This window comes from Pleurodeles waltl, chromosome 12, assembly GCF_031143425.1.
Source record: "Pleurodeles waltl isolate 20211129_DDA chromosome 12, aPleWal1.hap1.20221129, whole genome shotgun sequence".
NCBI lineage: Eukaryota > Metazoa > Chordata > Amphibia > Caudata > Salamandridae > Pleurodeles > Pleurodeles waltl.
In genome coordinates this window covers 673,798,458-673,826,366 of record NC_090451.1, presented here as the reverse complement: position 1 = coordinate 673,826,366, position 27,909 = coordinate 673,798,458, and the positions used below count along the sequence as shown (strand labels likewise).

Sequence of the window (27,909 nt, the reverse complement as noted above, 5' to 3'; positions counted from 1 at the left end):
ATAAAGCTAACCCTGGAATGTGTCTCGAGGGAGAAGCCAGACATGGTTTGGGGATGTGACCACCATCAGAGCTGAGTGTTGTTTGGCAGAAGCTGTCGCGATCCACCTGCAGTTTGGACCTGAAGCAGAGCTGCTCTATCTCTCACAAATCAAAGTAGGCAGCGATATTTCAATCAATCAATCAATGGATTTGTACAGAACACTTGTCACCTGTAAGGGGATCCAGGCGCTGTAGGCTGCAGAGCTCTAGTTAAATAGCCAGGTCTTGAGGAACTCCTGGAGGGTTGGAGCCATTGTCACATGGGATGGGAGGCTGTTCCAGGTTTTGGCTGCGATGAAGGAAAAGGCACGACCTCCGATGGAGCTGCGACGGAAGCAGGGGTGTTGCTGCGAGGGAGAGTGTTGCTGAGCAAAGGTGTCTGGAGGGTTGGTAGAAGTTCAGTCATGTGAGGCAGTTGGGTCCCAGGTTGTGTAGGACCTTTTATGTGTAGGTTAGGATCTTGAATTGGCAGTGTTTATGCATAGGCAGCCAGTGGAGGTTCCTTAGGTGTGGAGAGATGTGGGATCTTCTAGTGAGGTCCTGTATGAGTCTGCTGGCTGAGTTTTGGATGTTTTGGAGTCGTTTTGTGAGGTGAGCTGAGATCCCTGAGTAGAGAGCTTTTATGTAGTCAAGAGGGCTGGTGATGAGCGTCTGAGTGACTGTTTTCCTAGTTGTGACTGGGAGCCCTTGAAACGTTTCCGTAGCAGCAGTAGGGTGAGGAAGCAAGCGGCGTAGTCTGCGTTGATCTGTTTCTCCTTGCTGAGTGTATTGTCGAGTGTGAACCCCTGGTTCCTGGCGGCGTTAGAGGAGGCAGTGGTGGTTCAAGCTCGTCAGGCCACCAGAAAGCATCTTAGGGTGTAGCGGAGTTTCTGAATAGAGGAATTCTGTGTTGTCAGTGTTAAGCTTGAGGCAGTTGTCATTCATCCATTTAGCAATGGAGTTCATGCAAAGGTGGAAATTAGCTTTTGTGTTGGGTGCGTCTTTAGATAGCGAGAGGATAAGTTGAGTGTTGTCTGCGTAGGAGATTATTTTCAGACAAGAGTTCCTGATGATGCTGACCAAGGGGCTTATGTAGACGTTGAAGAGGGTGGGGCTGAGCGAAGAACCCTGCGGTAGTCCACATAAGATGTCCCGGGGTTGAGAGGAGAAGGGGGGGGAGGAAGACTCTTTGCGATCTGCCAGAAAGGAAGGAGGCAGTCCACTGCAGGGCATTTCCTCTAATACCTATCCCATAGAGACTTTTGATCAGAGTGTGATGGGAGACAGTGTTGAACGCTACCAATTGGTCGAGGAGAATGAGTGTGGCTGAGTCTCCTTGGTCAAACAAGGTTACTTATGTTGTCTGTTGCTGCAATAAGAGCAGATTCAGTGCTGTGCTTGGTCCTGAATCCTGATTGGGAGGAATCCAGAAGTTTGTGATCCTCTAAGTAGGCGGTGAGCTGTTAGTCAATGCCTTTCACAATGACCTTTACTGGGAAGGGAAGCAGGGAGAGTGGTTGGTAGTTTTGGAGATTGTTTGGGTTCGCAGAAGGTTTTTTGAGGAGCGGCTTGACTCCGGCATGTTTCCATTCTTCAGGGTATGTGACTGTCATGATGGAGATGTTGAGTATGTCTGTGATTTTGATTTTGATGGTGCCATTGCTTTTGTTGAACATCTGGAGAGGACAAGGGTCTGTAGGGGATCCCCAGTGGCTGGATTTCATGATGTTGGTGGTGGATTGCGTGGTGAGCAGGCTCCAGCTGTGAAGGGTAGCAGCGGTTGGGGTGGGTCTGTGTGGTGAGTTGGCTGAGAGTGTCGGCGGCCTTGCCTAGGTTGCAAACCTTCTGTATATTGTGGATGTTGTCATGGAAGTAGTCAGCAAATGAGTTGCAGAGTTCTTGTGAAGGTGAGATGTTGTTGTTGTTTTCTGCGGCTGGGGGATTGCCAAATTCCTTGCCAACCTTGAACAGCTCCTTCCTTCTGTTGAAACTGGATTAGATCCTGGTGAGTAAGTCTAACTTCTTTGCTTCTTTTAGAACATTGTGCTATTTGTTGAATGAGCGTTTGAGGGTGGCTGTGTCGCTGGGAGCTTTTGTTGTCCGCCAGTGTCTCTTGAGTTGCTTGCATTTACGCTTCTGTGAGCAGAGGTCTGGAGTGTACCATTTTACTTGTCTCGTGGGTTTAGGGGACACCATTCTGCATGGTGCTAGTCTGTCGGCACAGTCAGTGATTCAGGAGTTGAAGTTTTTGACTGTAGTGTTGATGTCCGAGGTGGCTTCTGTGGGACGGTCACTGAAGGCTTCTGTCCATTGGTTCTCAGAGATCTTGCGCCAGCTATGATGGTGCAAGAGTGAGTGGGGGGCAACTAGGCATGGTGGCATAGGTGAAATGGACATTGGAGTGATCCGACCAGGAGACTCTAAGAACCCTGCTGTCAGAGAAGATGCTTCTAAAGCTGCTGGCTTAGCTTGAATCAGTATGGATATGAAAGGACACAGATCACTTTAACCACATTTTGACACATATGTTAACTACAGCACAATACATTGATACAAAATCCTTGTTACATGTAGCACGTATATGCCACACACGTTTTTTCTGAAGATTTCAGCAACCAAGGTCTTCATTCATTGAAAAAGTGGCTGAAATTTCCTTGGCTCATTGGATTTTAATTTAAAGGTATTAACAGTGGATGGAGCCAGTGGAATCCTAGAAATGACAGCATTCTGGGAAGAACGTACATTGGTATTATGCATAAGAGTATGCTTAAAAATCGACTTAGGTTCTGAATGAACAGACTACCACACTTTAATTAATTTTCACTCTTCAATTTCACCTTGCCGTCTTAGATGCAGGCAGTGCTGGTACTCTAGTGCTGGGGAATTGTTCAGAGTGACAAGAAGTAGCATTTTTGCTCTCAGTGTGGTGCATCGTGGATCGGGCTAGGCAGCTCATCAATTTAGTATAGATTTCATTTTCTCTGGCAGCAGGCCATCACGGCAGTGCTCACAGCAGCCGAGCCACAGCAGTTCTTTAAGATGGATTTGGGCTCATTCTCAGCACACAAGGTAGTCCACCTCCTCCTTGGGTCCAAGCAGCAGCTGGCTTTTCTGCCTCAGTCCTAGAGCCTACACTTGACTCTCAAAGGAGGGGGCAGGCTCATAATCTTACTGCTGGTCCAATTTGTTCTTGGCTTGGGAACAACAGGCATACATGTTGAAATGATGTCACTTAGGATAAAACCCCATTTCAAGATGAGCTGAGTACTTTGCTAGAGAGCAGTATAAAAAAAGTGGTCAAAACTCTTCTGTGCTGGAAAACACACCACATCTATCAAATATTGTGAAATAAGGAGAAGGATAGCATAGGTGCCAGGGAGTTTGAACCCTATAGACAGACTGTTGGATGACTGCATGTCAAAAGCATTTTAAAGAAAAAAACTCCAACTACCATACATTTACAATAGTATTTACCTTAGTCATCAATGATTAATACGGCGCAGCAAGGGGTACTTATTAATATTTCCAATTGACAGTCAAGCGTATGCATCAAATCCTTTGCACCACAGTCTATAAAGTGTCATCTGACCAATAGTTATTGTCAAATTAAGGTGTAAGTAGTCGTCGCTAAACAAGCAGTTATTGCCTAGACAAACAGCTGCTATGGGCCTTAAATCTAAGTTACCATTCAGACTGCACACCCAAACACACATTCACTTAATATTTCAATCATGTTTAGTATATTCATACTAAATGTCAGATTAGTCTTCGGGTGATATATTTTTTTGTATTTAAATTAAGCCACTTATCCTTAATTTTCCTTTAACATTGTTAGGTGGCATGATCTGCAAAGACAAATATATATATACTAGTGACCAAAAGGCCTGAGTTAAATATTCATGGTCAGTCCACTGATTTAAATGTCAGGATTAGTGGATAGAAGGCACTAATGCTCCCTCGTGATCCCTCTCAGACTATTTTGCTGCATCAATAACAATGAAAAACGTTAATACAAGCTGTCAATGAAAGGAGTCCAAAGACGTATAAGGTTGAAAAATACACTTTCTTCAAATATGTAACAGTCAATACAACATTCTCCTGTCATTCTAGATAAAAGATAGTAAATAAATAACCTACTAACCTCTAAGTTAGACTTTTGCCAGACTCCTGTCGGATTTTTAATAAGAAGTATTGAAAATATGAAGAATAAATGGAAAGAGTGTTATTTATTTTGTTTTCATATTGTGAATAGACATGAACATGTGCTTTTTACTCAGAAAAGTATCTTTAGAGTATATTGGTTATGGTGAAAATGGTCCGTTTGTTTTTCTCTCTCATCTCTTTGTTCTTAAAATGAGTTGAAGGATCTTTGGATCATACCATTTGGGTATGTGGGAGAGTAGTGCCATTTTGGGCACATATGTGTGATTAGCTGTAGTGGTAGGTAAAGCACTTTTTTTCCTTTGGCTTTTTTTGCTCTCACAGATTCAGGACGTATGAGCATTGGATAAGCAGTGGTTTTATGATGGCTAAGAACCTAACTTGTAGAAAATGGAAAAGAAAATGTTGTCTTGTGTTTGTTTAGTTTGTTGTATGTATGACAGTATTAAGAAGGGCATCTTAAAGAAAATCTAACTTTCAAAACTAATGGTAATGTGTGGATAAGGTTGTGTTGAAATGTAGACTCTATCAGCACCACTCCAGGAGACTTCTCAGGTATAGTTCCGATGACTTGGGATACATATCTGATAGAGACTTCTAGTTACAGATTCCTTACCTTAGAATTTTCCCCAGGCGTCAGACTGGATCCGGAGATTTTTCCTTCAAGCAACCCTTGCGCGTCGGTAGGTGGTGTCGGTCGACTCCGGAGGCATCATTGGTGTCATAGTCGCTGTGATGACGTCGGGAGTTGTACATAGACACCGCCTCAGCACAGTTACGTCAGTTCTTTTCTTTCCGCGCAACATGCTGATCCAGAGAGAGTCAATCTGCTCTCTTTTTGACCGAGTTCGACTGTTTTGTCGAGTTTTTTGGTGAGTTTTTGGTGCATCGAAATGTCCCTGAAGACCGGTTTCAAGCCGTGCGAGGACTGTCACCGCATTATGTTGGTGACGGATCTGCATCTGGTCTGTTTGTCGTGCTTGGAGCGCTACCATAACCCGAAGTCATGCTCCGAGTGCTGGGCCATGCACCCTAAGGCCTTGAGGTAGCGGTCCCTCAATCTCATGGCGCTCGACTCCACATAGGACCCGGTCTCGCTCGAGGGGAAGGTCTCGAGACCATTCCCGGAGCCGCCACCATTCTTCTTCCTCCAAGTCTTTGGGCACAGGTAAGCAGAAGAAGTCGAAGCGGTCCCATCGCCTCCTCGACTTCACTCCATTGCTTGGCTGATGCGACGCAGGAGGAGCGTCAACACTCAAGGCCTCCATCTTTGTAGCCTGCTTCAGGGTCCGCTCCACGCTTCCCCGAATTTCTGGGAGCCTGAGTGACCCCTGCCCAATTAAAGAAGTTTTATGAGTCCATGCGCCTCTTTTTTGGGTGGACTGACCCCGATACGGCCCCCTCGGGCCCAAGGGGTTCGGTTGAGGGGCCTTCGGGTTCCCTCCGGATCAACACCAACACCAGTCGTACCACTCAGACCTTCCCCGGTGCTGGTTCGATTGTCAACGCTCCCGACGTCAATGGTGCCCACCATCGACGTCAACCCGATCCTTATCCCCGATGACATGGAGTCGGAACGCGCCGGCTGACACCGCCTCTGTCTTGGATGGGGCCTACTCACCCCAGGTCAGATTTGGACTGTTTTCCTTATGGATACGAATTCAGGGAAGGATTGGAGGGGTCCCTGGACCCTTATGAATACCAGGATGACCCATCATTGGACTGGGCACAGGAATTGAGCAAGGACAGTGGACTGGACACTTCTCCAGACGCTGGCATGCTGTCTCCTTCTACCGTGGCTACGGCGGAGGGAGCGACTTTTGCTATGGTGGTCAGTAGGGCGGCTGAGGTCCTTGGCCTTGAGCTACCTACTGTACTGGTCAGGTCCAATCTCCTGACGGAGGTGCTTCAGCCAGGGGCTTCCACATGTGAGCCCCTTCTGCCATTCAATGAAGCCCTCACCGATGTCCTTTTGGGTACTTGGTCCAAAACCAACACAGGGGCTCCTGTGAACAGGACTATCACACGCCACCATCGGCCTGCCCAGAACGACCCTAAACTCCTGTCCCAAAACCCCACACCTGAGAGTCTTGTCATCCACGCTTCCTCTTCCCTTCCGCACCCCCTGATAGGGAATCAAAAAGGCTGGAAGAATTTGGGAAGATGTTTTCTTCCTCCAGTCTAGCGCTGCGGTCTGTGAACACTGCATGCCTTTTGGGCCGCTATACCCACTCTCTGCGGAATACGGTCGCGCAAGTTCTCACTATGTACGTACATGATAATAAAGGCAGAATAATTATTTTTATTGAATTGAGTTTTGCTATGAAAGAGCTTTACTCTGCCCCTTAGCTTACTTTTATTGATGCGTTTTTAAAGCCCTGCATATTAGTTTAAATATACTACCTGCAAGACGTTTTGCATAATTTGATTCCTCAGATATAATATGCGTGAGCACACACAGCTTAATTTCAGTTACCACTGAGGAAAATCTATTGAAGAGAAGCATTCATTAAGTTGGCTGTCAACCTGCTTATGAGAACAGAGAGATATTATCTGCTACATATTGTGAAGAGTGGTGGACACCACTTAAAGGAAATTAGGCAGTCGTTGGCAAGTGGAGTAATCTACCGCTCACTGCCCACCCCTAATAACTTTAGAAGATGACTTATTCATTAGTTGCAAGGCTCACTCATAATGTAAACCTAATCAGCCATTACGGACAGTTAAGATGAGTCCTGCACTCTAACGGTACTCATAAATATAACTAATTACCTCCTCCCAGAATTAGCTTTCCAAACTTTTAGCTAGGCCAAGTACTGCTAATGCTTCATTATTTGTATAGGCTTCATGGCAATAGATTATTTGAGTTAGGTTGAAGGATACTGCATGGTATAAATCCATTATGACCCTTGACCCTCAAAGCAGTAAAAGTAACAACCATAAAGGTATTAACTTTGCATAGATTTTATTATCACTGCTCAGAAGGGCATAGTTAATTCTTCTTTTGTTTTGAGAACAGTCTGGATTATGGACCTACTCTGCCCCAAGAAAGAGGACCACTGGCTGAGACATCTGGGAACGACATCTGCCAGAGCCTGGATACTTAGGTTCTTGTGGAATTCACAAAAAAACATTTGTTACCCCATCAGGGTTGGTGTCTTCAGAACGATCTAGAAATTTAATGATGTATAGTTTAGTAAGGTGGGTGTCTAGTTACCTTGCAGTCCTAGGTGAAAGTAAAACAACTATATATTTTTTTACAAACTACTGGGTGCTATCATTTTTATACTTGTTAATACAAGTATCTATAGCTTTTCAATTGGATTAACTATTGTGCATCCTGCTTTTTGGATACCAGGGTCATAATCGCCTTTTCATTTCAGTTTCCATTTTCCAGGCCATCAGCTATTTGACTTCATCACCAAATTTTATATTAAGTTGTTTTGCATGGAATTTGATAATCACTATAGTTTCATTTAGAATCTGGGTGCACGTCATGGTATGGATTGTATTTGCACCAGGCAGCCATTGACTGTATCATACAATTTCAGACTCTGTCAGTTGGCCTTTGCTCATAACCTCACCCTTAATGAAATAGATGCAGTTACAAAAAGTTGTAAATCATCTTACAGGTGGGGTTGCATATGACATAACCCAAACCACTTTGACAGTGGTGACTATAAATGTAGTATTATTTGTTGATTTGAGTATGTGTATTTTTAATTACATTTTGCTTTTGTGCTGTTGTGTTTTGGTCTAAACATGGTGCAGTCAGGAGCATTGCATTTGCTGTGCAAGTTATGGTTTACATGGCTGTAGTACTACTTTTGAATTGTGGCCCTAACCATAACTTGTGAAATTCATTGTTTTTTGGTTTTATTTCATAACTATAACTGCACTTTAATTGTGTTTTTTCAGTGTAAGGTTTTCATAATCTTAAGTTAATGTGTTATAACCAAAGGAACCTTTGGGAGCAACATGGTTGCCGCGTAACTGCGAGGCTCGTTTGCCCCGCCCACCCGGGATCCCGAGGCTGCAGTCGGCGCCGCGTATGTGTCCGTGCAGCATTGGACACAGAGACGGGGGGGGGGGAGAGAAACCGCCGTCAATCTCCAGCATGCCGGCGGACCTCGCCTTAGAGCGGAGGTTATCGTGGCGGCAGCGGCAGCTGCTCAAGAAACTCCGCGTGCCAGAAACTCTGCAAAATAAAGAGCCGCCTTGGAGCAGGGCGGCTCGAGCCCTGAGCACAGGCTGGATTTCCACGAGGCTGGGCCATGATGGCCTGTTAACTCTGAGGCTGGGCTGAAGCAGGAAACGCCGCAAGGGGGAAGAGGCCCCTGTAACGCTGCCTGATTACACCCAATAAAACTAAGCAAGAGGAGGGTGCAAGGGGAGCAAGATATTGGCTCTGAACCGAGTATTGGAGCATTAGGCAGTAAACCAGGCACCGGGATTTTAATGAAAGCTCTTTGCCGGTATGATCATCAAGCTAGGTGCTCCTTATCCAGAAAACAAGCAAGTAAAGTTCAACCATGCAGAAGATATACACCGTCTTGGCAGCAATGGCTGGGCAAATTATTGTCTGTATATCACCTGGAAATAGCATTGTATGAACGTAAGGGGAGACAGGCTAGGAATGAAGGGAAGGCAATATGGGGGCAATTTCAGGACTGGATCCTGGCCCATTAATGTCTAATCAACCCAGGCTCTCCCCCCAATTCATAACGATGGAAGCTTCCCTCCTCTAGGCCAATTGGGCTATGTAATTATCTTTTGAACTCTTACATTTTGTGCAAAAGTGATGTATGATTGTAACTATTTTTCATTCCTTTCCAAATAAAAGATTACAAATAAAAATAAAAAAAGAACCAAAGGAACCATTACTTTACCTTAACCTTTGTTTTCTGCAGTGCTTTTTGTTTTTTTGGCTCTTATACCCACATAGAACAGTTCCCTACGCCCAGGCAACCAGGTACACAGCTGAAGGCCATATGCAGAGGTGACTGCCTGCCAGTCCCCTCTGCTCATGGACTTCAGCTATGCACAAGGAGGGTTGGCCCCAGGGCCTGCCTTTCAGCAAGCCCTTGCACACAACCCTCAGCAGTTGGCCAATCACCACTGTACATGGCTTTTGGCTGTGCATAGTGAGAGTGGGCATCAATTCTTGTCAGCACACAACCCTCCACCGAAGGCCAGCCCCTTCTACGCATTGGACTTCAGCTATGCAAACCAGTGGTAGGCAGCAGGTAGTCAGGTGCTGGTTCCAGCTCGCAGCATGTGACCTACCCCTTGCTGCATAAGACCTTCAGCTATGCACTGCATAGGTTTCTCTGCAGGGCCCCTTCTTACCACAGAGGTTGGCAGCAAGGATTGTACTGAGGTCAGGCCCTGCTCCCAACGTCCATATGTGAACATTGACCAACCACAGCTGTAGTGCACTGAATACTTTTTAATTTTGTTTTGCATTATTCGTCAATTCAGCATTTATAAATCCTATTCTCAGTTCATGAACCCTGCAATAGAAATACATGCTTTTAATATCTGTTTTATTGGCAAGGGGTACCTTGGGCTCTCCCTCATGGGCCTGTGGATTATGTAGGTTCCATCTGCCTCCTTATGCCCTTTTTCTTTTTTCCAGCTGGGTGCTCGATGCAACATGTTGTGTAATGCCGCTGTGTTTTTTTATTTTTTATTGGATATGCAAATCTTCTCTGGATTCACAAATCTGCAGGGGATCCATGAATTGACAGTTCATATATCTAGTGAAGATGTAACAGAGCAAGAGCAGTCACACAAATGCGTAGTATGCTCTTACTACTGAAGATTAAATGAAATGCAGCATTGCAAAGCGGTTGACGTTTCGAACCTTTATCTGTGTATGGGTACTTCGTCATGCAAAATTGTTTGACAATTTTATTCATGTCAAATACGTAGTCAGGAATCAGCTAGACAAGTTCTCAGCAGTCCAAATGGCATTGAGTCTAGAGTTGGGCATCTGTAAAAAAACAAAAACAAAAGGGATTATGAAAGAGTGGAGATACATTCATATGGCGAGGGAAGGGTCAACTAGTGAAGAAAATTCTATATCACTGTTTCTAGCAGAAGACTTGAGAAATAATGGAGTAAAAGTCTCTACAGAACATATGTGGTGAGCAGGAAATATCTTGTAGGTAGTTTGCATTGTGAAACTCAGAGAGCAGTTTAATATTTTCACTCAATTAAGTTGATAGAATAAGTCAACATTATCCCATTAAAGCAGCTCACGGTTTGTCCTCCTGAGATGAAGATTTGTTCTGTATTTTCTGTTTTATTTAAGCATTTATTTTTTCACATTTGCTCGTATTCCAGCACTTTAATAAATGTTAGTGCTTAGATGAGCCTCTCTTTTCAAGCATGTCATCTCAATTCCCTTGCACTGGTTCTAAGTGGTCTTCAGAATAAAGCATAAGCCAGCACATATTGCATGTCAATCATAGGTATGCCCGGCATTTTAATGCTGTGGGTGAAGTCTTAAGAAGGACCACGAGCCCTGTGTGGGTGAAATTTCAGCAAAGCAGTTTTTGCATGACATTTCTCCCGCAAATACTTCACTTTGCAGGCTAGTGTCCTTCAAACAGGAGAAATGTTGTTGTTGGTTTCTTCCGCAGAACTTGCAGTGAAGCCTTTCTTACCTTATCTTACCTAGAGTAGACACTGCCGTCCAGTCTTTGCCTCTCCACCTGTACATGTTGGAGTCACCGTCTCCTCTGGTGATATACGTCTAACTTTTGAGTGCAGATTACAGTATGAACCTTTAAGTGAATGGTCGTAGGTGCCCTCTCTGTGTAGACATATCATGAATGTGGAGCAGCATGACTCTGACTTTTCTCTGTTTTCCCCAAGCAGTTATCATCCTCTGCATGCATTCCGTGCTGATTGGTGGTGAGGAGCAAAGAATCTTACTGGAGAAGGCAGATGAGTTACGGATGACAGATGGCTCCTATGTGTTCCTCCCCTATGACACCTTGCACTACAGCCTCCCCTATCACCAGATACCCTATAATCTCCTTGGTAACAACACCCAGCTACGAAGGGCCTACGACGCCGTCCTTACCATCACCATCGACTCAAAGGACAGGACCTTTGAAGACGCCTTCCAGGAGGCACAGAACAATGGCGAGATCCCCCCTGGACTGAATGCAGAAGAGGTAATCAAGGGTGTGCCGGAGTGGTAGGGAAAGACCATCATCATCTTGGAAATACTGATGACAAGAGACTTCTAGGTAGCAGTGACCCATGGGTGAAAGGGCACGAGTGGCTGTAACAAGAAGTAGACATGGTTAATTCTTATTTAACTATAAGGCACGCTGGGTTGCAGTTAAAAAGTGCATACACAGTAGTGGCAGTAGGCAGTCAGAGAAAAGGTAAACACGATTGTCCAACAAGGAAGGAGTCTAATATGAATATAGTTAATATGGGAAATAAAGCTCCACCCAGGAAAATGTGGCTGTAACCAAAAGAAAACATGCAGAAAGGGTTTTAACCACTGGTGATGCAGAACAGGCTACAGAAATGAGAAAAGGGACCGAAGAAGTGATCATGCCAATAACAACAAGGCACAGAGATGTGTGTAACCCATGGGGAAAGTTGCCGAAGCGGCCAATTGAGTTGAAGAAGCATAGGAGGCTTTAGTCAATAGAGAAAAGAAAGAGTGCAATCTATGTGAGTTATAGTATCTGTGATTGTGACCAATGGGTTCAGACAACTGGAACAGAGGCACAGTTAGCGTAGGAGAAAGTGAGTCAGAAGTGCTAGTAGCCTACTGGGCAAGAGTTACACATGGTAGTATCTAGTACATTACTTCAACCTTTCAATGAAAATGAAATGCTTCTGAACTTACAAAATGTTTCTAAGCAATGCATTTTAATGACGTTTTGTTTTTAAATATTGCTAAAGCTTATAAACATTTCAAAATAAACAACAATTTAATTGAAATAGTGTTAAATAAAACCATGAATCGATGCAGCCACTGAGAAAATTGTATCTACAGTTGGATTCAGTCAATAGGAAGTGCATGGCATGTACAATGCGAAAGGAAGTCAGCATCATCAAGGGGCAATGTAGTCTGTCATAGGAGGTATGGTTGAGTGGAGAGGGTGTCTGTAGATGGAGGAGATGTGTTTTAGAGGAGGAGGTGTGGCCCACGAGAGGAAGAGGGATGTAGCCACTTTGTGGTCAAGTGAAGGACATGTGATTTGATGGAGCAAGCGGAGTGGAGTGGAAAACTTATGGCAAGTACAAATGATGTGGGCAAATGAGGACACGGGGATTTGATGCAGCAAATATTATGTAGGAGGAGAGAGGGTTTAATGATAGAAATAAGGTCCAGTCCAGTATGTGCTATCTAGTAAATGAGATGTTGTCCACTGAATGAAATGGTATTAGGTAGTGATGCAGACTAAAACAAAAATGTATTTTCTGTGGAAGAAGCTTGGTTTACTGGTGAGTTGTCAAATGTGATATCAGTGGACCCTAATTCTAATCCCTGCTTCACCACTTACCCAGATTGTGTGACCAGGGGAATAGAGTATTATGTATGTGGACATTGAGTGCCCACTGTATTTGGGTTCCTTGTAAATTGTAGATAGTCATAGAGCAAATGCTGGATTTGGTAAATGAATGTTGTTTTTCCACAGGTCTCTCCCCTCTTCGGTACCATCTATACATCAATTTACTTCCTAGCCAAAGCTGTGGAGGGTGCCCGGGTGCAGGGCAAATGGGTGATGGGCACCAGCATTGCTCAGAATGCCCACAACCTCATGGTTGAGGGCTTCAGCCATAATGTGACATCTGACGAGGATGGTGACCCACTGACCGACTATATACTGCTGGACACCGATGGTCGGGATCGCTATCTCCGACCCACCCATTTCATCAACATTGCCAGGGGAATGCTCACTTACACTGACGACATCCACTTCCCGTACAGCTTCAGTCCTGGAAGTGACTCCAACTGCTGGTTTGACCCCAGCATGATCTGCACTGGAGGTAAGTGAGTAGCCCAGAGACTTCTCAACACAGACCTAACAAGTGTCTATTATTAACAAGATAAAAACCATCTGAAGATTTGTGAGGTGCCACTAGTCTTTTAATCAAGGAAGATCATCCTTTTTCATGAGGCAGAGGACCCTTGTAATGCACTGGGTATAGAGGTTCTCCTCGCCATACACCCCTAGGCTGGCACAACAAGAGTAAGTGGTGCAGATATAAGTTAATGCAGTACTCCCTTCAGTAAATATTAGCATCCAGCCTGTGCTTGCCCTAAATAAGGAGTGCATCCCAACGTCAGCCATTCCATGAAATCTCTTCAACCTGTTGCCCGAAAGGTAGCTAGAGAGAAACTAGTGACAGCCTTCAATCACACATTACCAGAGCTGACTTTTACCCAGCTGCAAAATCTTATTGTTTTTTATATTCTGTCACCATTTTAGCCCTTCTTGCTTGAACCCTCAGGGAACCATGCTGATCAGTGTTGGAGGGAGACTGATACTAGTGTCCTCACTCCTTTTGTGAACCCTGTGGGATCTTGAGCAGACAGTATTTTCCTTTGGTGACTTTATTAATCACCTGTACTTTTGGGTGAAACACAGTATCCAATCTGCCCTAATATCCAGAGTCGCGTTATTATCAGCAAAAACCAGTTGTGTGTGTCTTTGAACGGTTATCATGCAGTGTCATCTCACAGCACCAAGGGCATTATATTGCGTGCCAAGAGCTCTTGGCTCATGGATTCTGCGTCTGGAAGGTCTTTGAAGAAGCAGGACGGGTTCATGGAGATTCATGAGTAGAGAGGCAAAAGTCAACTCAGTGTTTAGGGATATTTATTATTTTCAACACTGAGGAAATGTGTACCATTTTTAGTATGTCTAAGATGAGAAAGTTACATAGGAAAGTTACCTACGTTTGGTAATATTGGTTGAAAAGGGTACTGAATTTGCTCTACATGTATTATTTTTCTTTGTTATATCTCATTAACGAGGCAGTGGCTTTAGAACGTTCTAACGATGTCTCAGTGTGGGAATGTTTTGCACAGGGCATAGGCCCTGGCCATGTCTACTGCCAAATGCTTGAAGGCACAACCAAGGGCCTGATTTAAATCTTGGCAGAGGGTAATACTTCTTTACAAACATGACGGATAGCCTGTCCTCCATATTACAATCCCATTATATGCTATAGAGATTGTAATGCGACGGACGGGATATCTGTCACGTTTGTGACAAAGTATTCCATCCACTGAGATTTTAATCAGGCCCCAAGTCAATAGATATGTGGGTGCGAGTCTGGGTATGGAGCATGTCTAAAATGCAGAAAACAGTGAACTGGTGCAGGAGGATGTTATGTTTGTATTTGTGACCATACCTGCCAAATTTCAGTGTTGTCTCTTAAAGGTTTTTAATCTTAATCATAACAACACTCCAACAGATGTTTTCCAACTGAATGTACATTACATGTCTGGTTATTGTTACTGGACAAACTGGTAGGTTTTCAAGACAAGTATTTTCACCGGGATTATGTCAGGACATGTATTTTCCATAATTTGCAGAAATTATTATATCACTGTGTATTGCACATTTCAGTCAATGTTAAGCCTCACAATTAGTATAATATACTGCAGTTTAGAACTGTTTTCATTAGTGCTGCTTTCAATGCACATTTTCCAGCTTAAAAAACATGCAGTATTAAAACAAATCATAACTGAAAATATGTGAAAATAGTTCTGGTTAAATTTACAAACTGATTAGCCTCAATATAGTTTCCTGTAATTCATCCTCTTGCACCCCCACTCGCTTTCTCTTCCTTTAAATGTATAGGGGGAGGATACCAAACTGGTAACTGTATGATGATATAATGTTGCCATCAATGGGTCCAGGTGCCAAGATGCCAATATATGACAATATTATTTTACCCATTTTGTATTTTTTATATGTATTTTAGGATAATTGCCATGAAAGAAATGCTCTCTTCAAAGTGCAGATAACAATGGGCACTGACTGAAATTAAAATACTTAGGTGTTGTTGATCTTTCATGAATAAATTGTTGCTAAAATATAAACAATAGTGAGGTCCAGAGGACATACCTGATTTTATAGCTCCACTGTTAATCCATAGTTATGGGTTTACTCCATTTCCCCCTATAATTTTCTACGTAATATTAATCAGTATTATTTGTAATTTTAATTTTTTTTAATGCTGTTTCTAGCTCATATGGCTGAAAATATTATTTCAGATAATGTCCCACATAAATTGTGTGGGGAGCGGGGCCTGCTGCATAATTTGGCCCTCCATGCTGCACAATGCTATTAGACTTGACCATGATAAAGCTCTGCAGAGTGGTTTGGGGTAATATGATGATGAAATCCATATTGCATGTTGAACCATTAATTATGTTCCTTAGGTTATGGTTCCCTGTGAAATCTACCATTTCATTTTGCTAAAATGTGTTTCAAACCCCTAAACATGAACTTTCTATCCATCCATCCATCCAACCAACCATCCATCTATTATGTATAGGTATATAGATAGCTATGCATAGATACATGCATAAATATAAATAAAAAACACAGTGGCAGTTGCTACTCTGTAGTTATAGCTAGGTCAGATGTTCCATAGGAAGAGCGTTTTTTGTTTTGTTAATAACTTTGGTGCCATTTGACGAATCTTCACACAACTTTCCAAAAAGATGTTCATCCACCGCAGCTCCTTTGTTATTCACTGCTCCCACCAAGCATTGCCCCATAGTGCCCTATATGGGCTAATTTAGGTAAATGTTTTTCTGCTTCTTGGTGCCCCAATCACGGCAGGAGCACCACCATGGTGCAAAAGTATTGTGGGGGATTCAAGGAGGGCAGCGGTACCCAGAAATCATTTATGAAAAGTAACCATATGTTTTTATGGCATATACAGCATGGCCTCAGGAAAAGTTTATGGTGTTTCTTAACATTCCCAGAGCTGAACGTTTTGCTTTTCAACTAAGGATTGCAGGGACCCCTTGTGGTTGGTATTATGGCTGATAATGTGGCCTAAGGAATACCCTTTGACAAAGCAAAATACTTTCCTAGTGTATGGATGTAGTAACTCCTTAACAAAACCAATAAGCTTGCCTTTGTATATTGATGTGGTCACCCTTTGATAAAGCCAATAGGTTTACCTTGTTAAATAATGTGGCCATCCCCTGACAAAGCTGATAGACCTGCCCCTGTCTTTTATATACTGATGAGGTGATCCCTTGGTAAAGCCAATATACCTACCTTAAGTAAAATGTCAACCCTTTATATTGTGATGAGCATGCTCATTGGCTGACTGGGCCCAGTGAGGGGGAGGTTTTGGCAGCCCCTGGTGAGGTTGGTGAACATCCCATCTAACATAGGCCAGTGATGTTATAGTTAGGTATGGTAGTAAGAGCATACTTTGTGTAAGAAAAAAATGCATACTCACTGAAAAAACTATGATTAAATTGACATTATGTTTAGGAGTGATAATAATTTGATACTTCACATTAAAACAAACCCTAAAAAATCACTGAAAACCCAAAGATGAAAGTGATGTTATGTGAGGAATTGGTTTGTTGATTGAGGAGGGTGAAACACCACTCAAGCAACAAACAAAGTCCTCGTCACATTGAACCTACAAAAAGTCACTAAATTAACCTGGGCTTAACCCTCAGTTATCTTGGCATAAAAGCAGGCAGGCTTAATTTATAGGCAATGTGTAATGTATTTATGCAGCACTTTAACAGTAATAAAATGAAAGCACAAGAAAAATCCCACACCATTTTAGAAAAGTAGAGTAAATTCTAATAACTTATTTGACGCCAAAATGGTAAAATCCAATTAGTAGAAGCAGAGATATGCAATTTTAAAGACTTAAGTAAAATGGTGCTTAAAAGCACAAAGCGCCTACTGTGGTTTTCTGGTTGCGCTGGACCTGGACAAAGTCACAAGTTCAACCCAACCATGATGGGATGCAGGCCAGGTACAGGGATCACAGATTTATACCGTATGTCCTTGATGAAGAGCTGCGATGTGAGGTCTGCATCAGGTTGTATAGTGCTGCATGGGTTCCTATAACGAGCTGCAAGGGCTGCACCGGGATGCGTTGCGCTTCGTCATTTTCATGAAGAACACAGCTAGGGTGGCAGAGAACTTTTATCCCCACTTCCAAGGGGTCATTCTGGTGGACCTGGGTTCAAGGTGCAGGTTCCATCCTTCCTCAGGTAGCAAGGCAGCAGAGCAGTCCCTCTTGATGGCAGAGCAGTAGATCACCTGGGCAGTCCTTCTTGCTTCAGAGCAGTCCTTCAGTTGAGCCTTTCAAAGGTCCAGATGTGATCTGTAGAGTGTGTATGAGAGAGCCCTTTTTATACCTGGTTCCCACTGTGAAGTGAGAGAAGCTTCTGGAGATTATCCTTACAGAGGTGTCTGGGATTTCCTGCCTCACTGCCCTGGTCTCTGTCTGTCTGGGGATGCAATAGACTGGTATGGCTCATGTGAAGTCCTTTGTGTGTGAGCTGGGCCAGTGCCTTTGAAGTGCAAGTGTTGTAGGTGACAGCTCCACTATCGATTAAGCCAGAATGGCCCATCCGGCCAACATCAAGACCCTCTATTGTGATGCTGTCTGGAGAAAAATACACAAATGCCAACTTCATCTGGTCATGTGACCCAGAAACAGGCTGTAACACACTGTAGACCCCAAATGGTTAGGATAAGAAAATGCCAACTTTCTAAAAGTGTCATTTTCAGAATGGTGACACTTAAAATCTGACTTTACCATAAAAGAGGATTCTAAATAACAATTCCTCCAACACCAAATCTGACTTTCCTACCTGCTCCCAATCAATCATTATTTTTTATTTAGTGTAACAAGGTCAGGCTTTGCAATAGTAGAAATCTAACTTAGGAGCTTTTCGAGTCCAGGACCTGCAAATCTTAAACTTACATGTCTAATTTTTTAAATGCAGTGCACCCTGCCCTAAGGGCTGTTTAGGGCATACCCTAGGGGTGACTTATATGTTTTAAAAAGGAAGGTTTAGGCCTGGCAAAAGGCTTATTTCAGCAAGTCGAAATGGCTGTTTACAACTGTACACACAGGCTACAATGCAGGCCTCAGACTGGTTAGCAATGGTGAAGTGTGCAGAATCTTTAAGCCAGCATAAATGGGATCAGAAAACAGGAGGGATGAATGCAAACAGTTTGGAGGGTGACTCTGCAACACATTATAATTAGGTCTGATATTAATGTCTTTATGTTAAAAAAACGTAGGAGTGAGGTTATAGTTATGTAAAATGCCAGAAAATACCAAGAAAGAAAACACTAAAATCCCCAGGTACGTTACTGAGCTAGCTATAACTCCCCACATGTACTCTTTATGATTTCACCTATTACATCACACATCACTTGTTCAATAACATCATTGATGACATCACTAATTAAATCACACTCCATGGACATTCATTTTTTAAGGAACCTTGCCACAGTACTACTAATGTTCTGCTTAAAAAATATGTTTTTCGACCCACAGCTCCTATGAGCTCAGGGTATCCCTACCCTGACCCCTGCCACCTGAGCCCTGCGTGTTCAAAACCAGCTGTCAAACATCTTTGTTGATGTGCCAATCAGATCTTATCTTTTGATCTGCCAGTCCTGTAGCACTCCCCCTTCTCTAGATATCAATAAGCCTTACTTTCTCAAACACTCCTGAACTGATTTACACAAAATCACAAAAGTATGTTTTGTGGGTCAAGTTCTAGCTTTCTACCAATTTTGATGCAAATCTGTTCAGCGTTTTGGCTGCAGGTGTGTCTTTTTTTGGGGAGCGTTTCATGAAGATTTGTGAAACGGCGCGCAAGTTATTAGCAAAACAAAAAAAAAAAAACATAAATTCCATTTCCTATGGAAACCTGGTTCTAACTATAACAACACAGTGGCAACTATTCATGTATATATCTATCTATATATATATATGTGTTCTGAACTTCTGAATTTATGTTTTTTTAAAATTCTATTTCCTAACTATAAGGTCCCATCTTTTTTTTTTTTTTTGCAGTGAATATATATGTCGCCACTGGTTGGTTATAGTTAGGGCAGTGTTTCCATAAGAAATGCTTTTTTTGTGTTGCTAATAACTTTGGCACCGTTTGACAAATCTCCACGAAACGTTCCTAAAAAAGTGCTCTTTTTTTGCCTAATTTTTACATGTACAGTTTTGAGGTAATCCATAAAGTGAAGGCTGAGAAAAGGGGGGTCCCAAGATGCAAAATCCCTGTGTATTTTTCAAAGATGTCTTTAGGTAGCACTACCACAACTGCTGGAGTGAATTACACCAAATTTGGCAGGAGGATAGATTGGTCCACAGATTGAGCTTTTTGTGATTTGGTGTATACATTTTCAGTAGTTTTTGAGAAGTTATTGTTTAAAAATATTAGTATGTCTAGACTTTAGGGTCCGCAAGAGTCCTTCAAGAGTCATACGGAATGCCAAAGAGTTCTGTTTGGCCCAGGGAATGTTTTTTTGTCCTTTGAGGCATCTCGCTCCTGGGGAATTCAGACTCCAGCGGAAGTGAGCTTTCTGATTGGCTGCCAGCAACATGAGAAAAATGTTGCTGGCAGCGTAAGGGGCACGGTAAGGATACCCTTTCCCCTTCGGCTCCATTAGGGGGGGGGCAGGGGGACCCCAGGGGCCAACAAAATAAAAAAATATCAGAAACGTTTGTCGCAATCCTGCAGGATCGCAGCCCAAAAAAATGGTGGCTACCATTATTTAAAATACTACTGTTTATAGAGTATGTACAAAAGAAGCTTGGATGATATCCTCAGTGATGTCATCAATTATGTCATTTGAGATTGTAGGAGGCTGGCCTAGTTTTTAGTGGGTACCAGAGGTACTTACACCTTATACCAGGTCCAGTTATCCCTTATTAGTGAAATGCAGTCAGTGTATCAGTTGTAGCAGAGCAGCCAAGGCTGAACTAGGAGACATCCAAAGCTCTTGCAGTACCACTGTAGTCACACATGAAAGAAAATACTCAGTGTTACAAAAATAAAGGTAATTTGTTTTGGTGACACAAATGCCAAAAATACCTTAGAGACTATACTCCCTTAGGAGGTAAGTAATATACACAATATATACACTAGTAACCAAAAACAGGAGAGTACACAGTCAGAAAGCAGTGCAAATAGTGAAAATCACAATAGGTTGCAATGGGCCAGGAGGAACACAAACCATATACTAAAATAGTGGAATGCAAAAGCCGGTTTCCCACCTAGGCAAGTGTAGTGAGTAGAGGGGCGCTGGCAGTGTAAGAAAACACCAAAGGTAAGTAATATAACCCACCCCAGAGCCCAGGAAAGCAGGAGTAAATCACAGTAAGTTTCCTGAAACACACAAGAAGTTATGATAAACGATTATGCAAGAACCAGAAGAGACTGCAAGACACCAACAATGGATTCCTGAACCTGAAGACCTGTGGAAGAAGAGGACCAAGTCCAAGAAGCACTGAAGAGTCCAGGGAGAACAGGAACCCCTGCTAACGCGCATGAAGGTGCATAAATGGAACTACCAGTGAGAAGACAAAGTCAGTATTACACCAAAGAAGACAGATGCGGGTTCCTGATTGGTGCAGAAGATGGCCCACGCCGGATGGATGAAAGCAGTCTGGTTTACGTCGCTGGATTCTGCCAAAAAACTGTGGCACCTTCGAAGCTTGCAGTCACGGAAAATGTCACTGCCCGAGATCAGGAGGGACCTGGTGGCCTCTACCCAGGAGGGGGAGACAGAGGGAGTTCTCAGCAACTCAGAGAGCCCTCAGAAGACCAGGCAGTGCGCACAGGAGTCCCACAGCACAAGGACAAAGGAGGTGCAAATGGAGGCCCACGCAGCATGACACAAAGGATTCCCATGCCGCCGGAGAACCACTCAGGAAGCTGTGCGTAGCAGGATGGAGGCTGGGGGCCGAAGTTGTTCTGTGCTCGAAGAACTTTGTGGAAGGTTGCACACAAGCCTTAGAAAGTGCAAGTCACACGGTGCACGGGGGTACTGTCTTGCGTAAGGAGGCAAGCTGTTACCTCTACCAAAGTTGGACAGCTGGACAGTGGGACTGCCAGAGTCACTTTAGTCCAACACCCATGTTGCTGGATCCACGGCTGTCATCTGGAGAGGAGGTCCAAGCCACCGGTCGTCACTGCAGAGAGGGGCCTGCTGGAGCGGGGAAGTGACTCCATCAGTCCACGGGAGATTCCTTTGGTTCTTCTGGTGCAGGCTGAAGACAGGCAGTCCTCAAACTGGAAACTGTTGCAGTTGCTGGCAGGAGCTGAAGTTACAAGGTTGCAGAACTTGTCTTAGCTTCTTTGTTGCAGTTTTGTAGAGTTCCTGGAGCAGACAGCGATTGATCCGTCAGTAGAAGATGAAGTAAATGATGCAGAGGATTCCTGCTGGAGTCTTGCAATCCGAATCTGAAGAAACATCCAGAGGAGAGACCCTAAATAGTCCTGAGAGGGGGATTGGTCACTTAACCAGGTAAGCACCTATCAGGAGGGGTCTCTGACATCACCTGCTGGCACTGGCCACTCAGATGCTCCCAGAGTGTCCCACCACCGTGGACTCCAAGATGGCAAAATCCAGGGACACTCGAGAGGAGCTCTGGGCACCACCCCTGGGTGGTGATGGACAGAAGAGTGGTCACTCCCCTTTCCTCTGTCTAATTTCTCACCAGAGCTGGGACTGGGGGACACTTAACTGGTGTAGACTCGATTATGCAAGGAGAGCACCATCTGTGCCCTTCAAAGCATTTCCAGAGGCTCTGAGAGGATACTCCTCCCATGCCTGTAACACCTGTTTCCAAAGGGAGAGGGTGTAACACCCCTCTCCTAAAGGAAATGCATTGTTCTGCCCTCCTGGGATTGAGCTGCTCAAGCCCAGGAGGGAAGAAGCCTGTCTGTGAGGTGGCAGCAGCTGTGGCTTCAAAGAAAACCTCAGAAGGCTAGTTTAGCAGTACTGGGGGTCCATGGTAGAGTCCCCAAAGTGCACTGGATTGTAAAACCAATTCTGGAATCAGTATTGGGGTACAATTCCCATTTGTTAGACACCTTACATGGCCATATTCGGAGTTACCATTAAGCTACATGTAGGTATTGACCAATATGTAGTGCACACGTAAGATGATGTCCCCTTACTCATGAAGTCTGGGAAAATGGGCCTGGAAAACGTGGGGGAACCTCTGCTAGTGCAGGGGTGCCCTCACATACAGGTACTTTGCACCCAGCCTTCAGGGTTGGAAGACTTGATATATAGGTGACTGATATGTGACCTGGTGTAGTGTCTATGGTGGTGAAATAGTGCATGCACTATTTCACACAGGCTGCAATGGCAGTCCTGAAGAAGCTTTTGTATGGGCTCCTTATGGGTGGCAAAATAAATGCTGCAGCCCATAAGGATCCCCTGAATCCTCAATGCCCTGGGTACCTATGTACTGTATAAGAGGAGACCAGTGTTCCAATTTGGAGTGAAATATGGAGTCACTAAACTGTAGTGACAAATTTAGAAACAGAGAGAGCATGAGTACTGGAGTTCTGGTTAGCAGGACTCCAGTGACAATTTATAAAACAGTGAAACACACTGACAACAGGCCATAAACCATAATCACTGGGGTCCTGACTGGCATGATCCCAGTGGCACAGTCAAAAACACACTGACATCAGGCAGAAATTGGGGGCAACATGCCAAAAAGAGGGTAATTTCCTACAGAGATGTCATCAGTGATGTCATCAATTATGTCATAGAACATCATCAGTGATCTAATATCTGAGGACATAAGCAGTGGCTGGTGGGGTGCAAGTTATAGTTAGTTAAAAACAAGTAATAGATAAAAAGCACCTTACACATATTCAAGACTAATTTATATGGTTGTGCGCAAAAAAAAAAAAACTGTTCAGTGAGTATCCCAAAAACATGAAATGCGCAGCACTCCACAAAGTCATTCTTAGTACAAGTTCTACAGGCTTGATTATTACCTGGGCAAAAAAGGCCTATCCAGGAGTGAATGCTCAGGGCTGGTATATCTTCCACTCCGTTGTCTCCTGTCCAGGTGCTGATGCATAGAGTATGACTGTCTCGATCTGATACTCCAACACCTGTACAGGTGTGAGCTTACCTGAATACTTGTGACACTCTCGCCTATCTCTATGCGAACTTGCTTTAGTATATGTGAACAGAATGCATGGGTGTCCTCCACAAACACTGATAACTTGCAAGTGCATAAATATGTTTGTATCCCTCCAACAGTGTCCTTTTTATCTATGAGTATATAGAATTTGTAGGTCTTTCACATGTACTTTCTCTTGTCCATGTGTGAATACATGGAGTGTGTATGTGCCTTTCTAAATCTCTTGTGTGCATTTGTGGATGCACTGAGCTTTTACACGTCCATTTAATACTTTCTCGTGCCCAGGCATGGATATACTGAGCATGCACATGTCCATGTACATCTCTGTGTAGTACTCTTCCCTCTTGTAGTACTCTTCCCTCTCCAGGGGGAGACACAGCTTGTACCCAGTACGACCCTTGTGTAGATGTATTGAGCTTGTGCATTTCCCTCTAATCCTCTGCCTTGTCCTTGTGTGTGAATACACACTCCTTATTCACCTCCTTCTCATTCTCTCTACTGTTGTATTTGTGTGAATAAATAAGTTTTCCTATCTCCCTTTAAAACTCTTTTCTCCTGAGGTATAAGTACTCAGAGCTTGTATGTGTCTCTTTAATACTTGCCTTTCTTTGTGTGAATGCGCAGTGTATATTTCCCCTAACGCTTCCTTCTGTCCAGGAGTGAACACACAGAACCTGTATGTCTTCCCCTGATGCACTCTCCTGTCTTCATGTGAATGCACAGGCTTTGTAGGTCTCCTAACACACTCTTCTGTCCAGGTGTGAACACAGAGAGGTTGTTTGCCTCCCTCTAATGTTCTCCTCTACCTTTGTGTGAAGACACTGACTGTGTATGTGAGTTAATACCTTATCCTGTCCAGATGTGACTGACCCTGATGGTATTTCGGCTCCGGTTGCGAATACACAAAGCTTTAGTTCCAATAATGTTTACTCTGAGTTTGCATATCTCAACTCTATTATTTTGTCTTATCGAGGAGTAAATACACAGAGCGGCATAGCGATCTCTAGTACTCTACCATGTTCAGTACTGAATGATCAGTTTTAGCATTTTTCATCTCAAATATTCTCTCCTGTCTCAAAAGTAAATACACAGACCATGCAACTCTCGGTCTAATAGTCTTCACTGTCTGGATATGAATACACCAGAATGTGTATGTTTTGTAATACTCACTCGTGTCCAAATGTGATTACACAGAGAACGTATGTCTGCTAGTACTCTATCCTGTCACCCTGTAAATACGCAGAATGTCTATGTGTGCTTCTAATACTCTCTTCTACCCACATGTGAATGCACAGTTTGTACTTCTCCATCTTCTATTATCTCTTCTCCAGGTGTGGATCCCTTGGCTGTGATGCTTGTATTCTTGTTGATCATCTCACTGATGATAAGTGGAATGAGTCTGGCATTTTACATCAGGTAAGTAGAGCTCTGCAACAAGTCTGTGCATACATCAATCAATGAGTGAATGATTAATTGGACATATTTTTCTGGTGAGAGACAGGATGTGAGACAGATTATGATGTTCAGATGAAGCGTGTACAGAGCAGAGTCTGACCATCAATAGTGCTGTCCATAGTACAATGCGGACTCTGGACAGAAGACCAATGGGCAACCCAAGACTGTGTAGAAAGGGGTTGTGTTGGTGTGGACAATAGGCTGAACTGAAGTGCGATTGCCCAGAGCGCGAATGGGTTTGGAAGGGGGGGGGGGCTGTGTAGACAACATGTGATGTGGACAAGGAATGGCATGGAGGAGTGATGGTGTGAACATGGGGATGCATGGAGAGAGGACTTGGGCAAGGAATACATGGACAGCGTATATATGGGGTAGAAAGAACTATGGACGTTATGGGTGGTAGATGGTGTGGACAGCCTTGTAGTGGGGAGTCTGATCATTGTTATCTGGTTGTAGAGCTGAGCCGATGGTGGTCAGAGTGAGTATCAAATATTTTATTTTCCTCTATGGTTTTCCATTTTTTTCCCAACATTGTATGCTTTATTACTTTTGTATAATGTAACTTCTTCACTTCATAGTAGTGCAGAATGCACCAATTCTATGTTACGTCTAACAGGGTCACATGAGGTCACATCCAAAACAATTTGCTTATGCAGCTCACTCGTTAAGACAGTAATGAGATGACTCACCTCAGGCTTCTTTGCAAATGCATGCTAATAGGCTCAGTGATGCACCCAAGTTGGTTGCAACCTTAAAGTAGCTGTTACAGTATAATGATCTTGTCCTATCCTTTATCGGGATTTTGTTGACCCTTTTCCGCTTCAGGGATTTGCTTTACCATGACTCAAGCAAGCCTCTACCTTTCATCATTGAGGGTCTCCACTGTGAGGTCCTGGCTGAAGCACACTAAGTGACCAGAATCGGTCATCCCAGGTATCTATCAGACTATCTAGTCCGCTTCACCCGATTCTGTGTCACGCTCTAATAAGTGGATTCTGCCCTTGAAGGGTTGACACTTGATCACCGACTAAACAGTTGTCTGGCATGAATATTGATTTAAAAATATCATGTGGACCCAATATTGTGTCAAAAATAGTGAGAACTGTATATTGAGAAGGTAATTTAAAATAAGTAAGTCTAGACTTACCATTCTTAACTCCACACCTACCTATCTTGAACATGTATGTGTGTGTGTTTATTTACATATATATATATATATATATATATATATATATATATATATATATATATATATGTTCGATGGCATGTGTAGCTGCAGATACACATGCTGTGCACTATTCCTGCCAGCTAGTGTTGGGCTCGGAGTGTTACAAGTTGTTTTTCTTCGAAGAAGTCTTTTCGAGTCACGGGACCGAGTGACTCCTCCCTTTCGGCTCCATTGCGCATGGGCATCGACTCCATCTTAGATTGTTTTCTTTCCGCCATCGGGTTTGGACGTGTTCCTCTTCGCTCCGTGATTCGAATTGGGAAAGTATAAAAATCCTCAAAAAAAGCGTCGGTATTGTTTGCGATCGGGATCGACACCGACGAGACAACCGTTTTGGTGGCCCTTCGGGGCTTCCATGCCCAGCCCCGGCCTGGTCAGCCCGACCACAGACGTCGTCGAAGCCTCATGGACCGGACCCCTTTCCGTTTCTGTCCGGAGTGCCACGCGAAGTATCCATATACAGACCAGCATCGGGTCTGTAATCTGTGCCTGTCACCGGAGCACAGAGAAGATACTTGCGAGGCCTGCAAGTCCTTTCAGTCGAAAAAGACTTTGAGGGACCGGGGGGGCGAGGCGAATGCAGATGGCATCGAAATCTTCAGAACACCTCGACGTCGAAAAGGAGGAGATGGCTATCTCCATCCAGGGATCGGACTCGGACGACTCCGACGGAGACCGACCGCCTACAGCAGGCCAACAAGTGAGTACGCCTGCCCCGACCCAACCCCACAGTCAACCGAAAAAACATAAGGCCTAGGGGACGCCACTGCCTGAAGGTCATGGCTCGACCCACAAAAAACAAAGCGGTGACCAAGCAACACCTTCGGCACAGAAAAAGGCCAAAATCGTGCCGAAGAGTTCCGACTCGAGTCGAGAAACCGGCACCGAAAAATCTCGACATCATCTTGTCGAATATACCAAGCCTCGAAAGAGCCTTTTGGAGCCTTTCGGAGCCGAGGCCATCCATCACCATGGGCATTTTGGTGCCGAGGAAACCGGCTTCGGAGCCAAAAAAGACCTCTTACACAGAGGAACATGGGCTCTCCAAACAACTAAAGGAGAGGCACAGATTTGAAGAGGAACTTCACGTTGAAGAGTTTGACCAAACGCAGGCACAAATACAGATGCATAAGGATACTGGAAAGATCCAAACTGCCCCGCCTCTCAAATTCAAGAGAAAGCTGGCTTTTCAAACACAAACAGAGACTGCGACTGATCAGCCAAGAGCTAAAGTGGCTAGGGAGAAAGAACCAACTCTCCATTTTTCGCCAGAACTTTCTCCCCCGCATTCGCCACAAAGGACAGGGTCACCAATTGGCACGCCCACTGCACAGTCACCCACACATACTGTGCAAACGCAAGTTGACGAAGACCCCTGTGACTTCTACGATCTCCCTGTCTCGGACAACAGCCCTGAGTGCTACCCCTCAAAACCATCTCCACCGGAGGATAGCACCTCGTACACCCAGGTCTTGGCCAGGGCTGCTGCATTCCATAATGTTAGTATGCATTCGGAGCCATTGGAGAATGACTTCCTCTTCAATACCCTGGCCTCTATGCATGCATCATACCAGAGCCTGCCTATGCTATCAGAAATGCTTAAGCATGCACAGCAAGTGTTTCAGAGCCATCACACCGCGGGTGGAAAAAAAGTACAAACCACCCCCGTCGGACCCAGTGTTCATTACGCAACAGCTCCCACTGGAATCTGTAGTGGTTGGTGCCGCAAGGAAACGAGCAAATTCACAATCATCGGGAGATGCACCACCTCCAGATAAAGAGAGTCGCAAATTTGACATAGCAGGAAAGAGAGTGGTGTCGCAAGCTGCCAACCAATGGCGCATCGCAAATTCAC

The 27,909-nt window shown here is 44.0% G+C and overlaps 1 protein-coding gene across 2 annotated transcripts in view; it reads left to right on the top strand.

The window, feature by feature from the left end:
• Window positions 1–27,909, top strand: part of LOC138268707 (retinal guanylyl cyclase 2-like) — a 145,059-nt gene that overhangs the window by 30,011 nt on the left and 87,139 nt on the right. Inside the window, exons 3-5 of one of the 2 annotated variants that reach the window (XM_069218625.1) lie at window positions 11,066–11,367; window positions 12,856–13,207; window positions 24,703–24,787. In XM_069218625.1, the coding sequence (XP_069074726.1) occupies window positions 11,066–11,367; window positions 12,856–13,207; window positions 24,703–24,787 (739 nt within the window). Of the gene's footprint in view, window positions 1–11,062; window positions 11,368–12,855; window positions 13,208–24,702; window positions 24,788–27,909 lie in introns of both variants that reach the window. The other variant, XM_069218624.1, reaches the window with a different exon arrangement.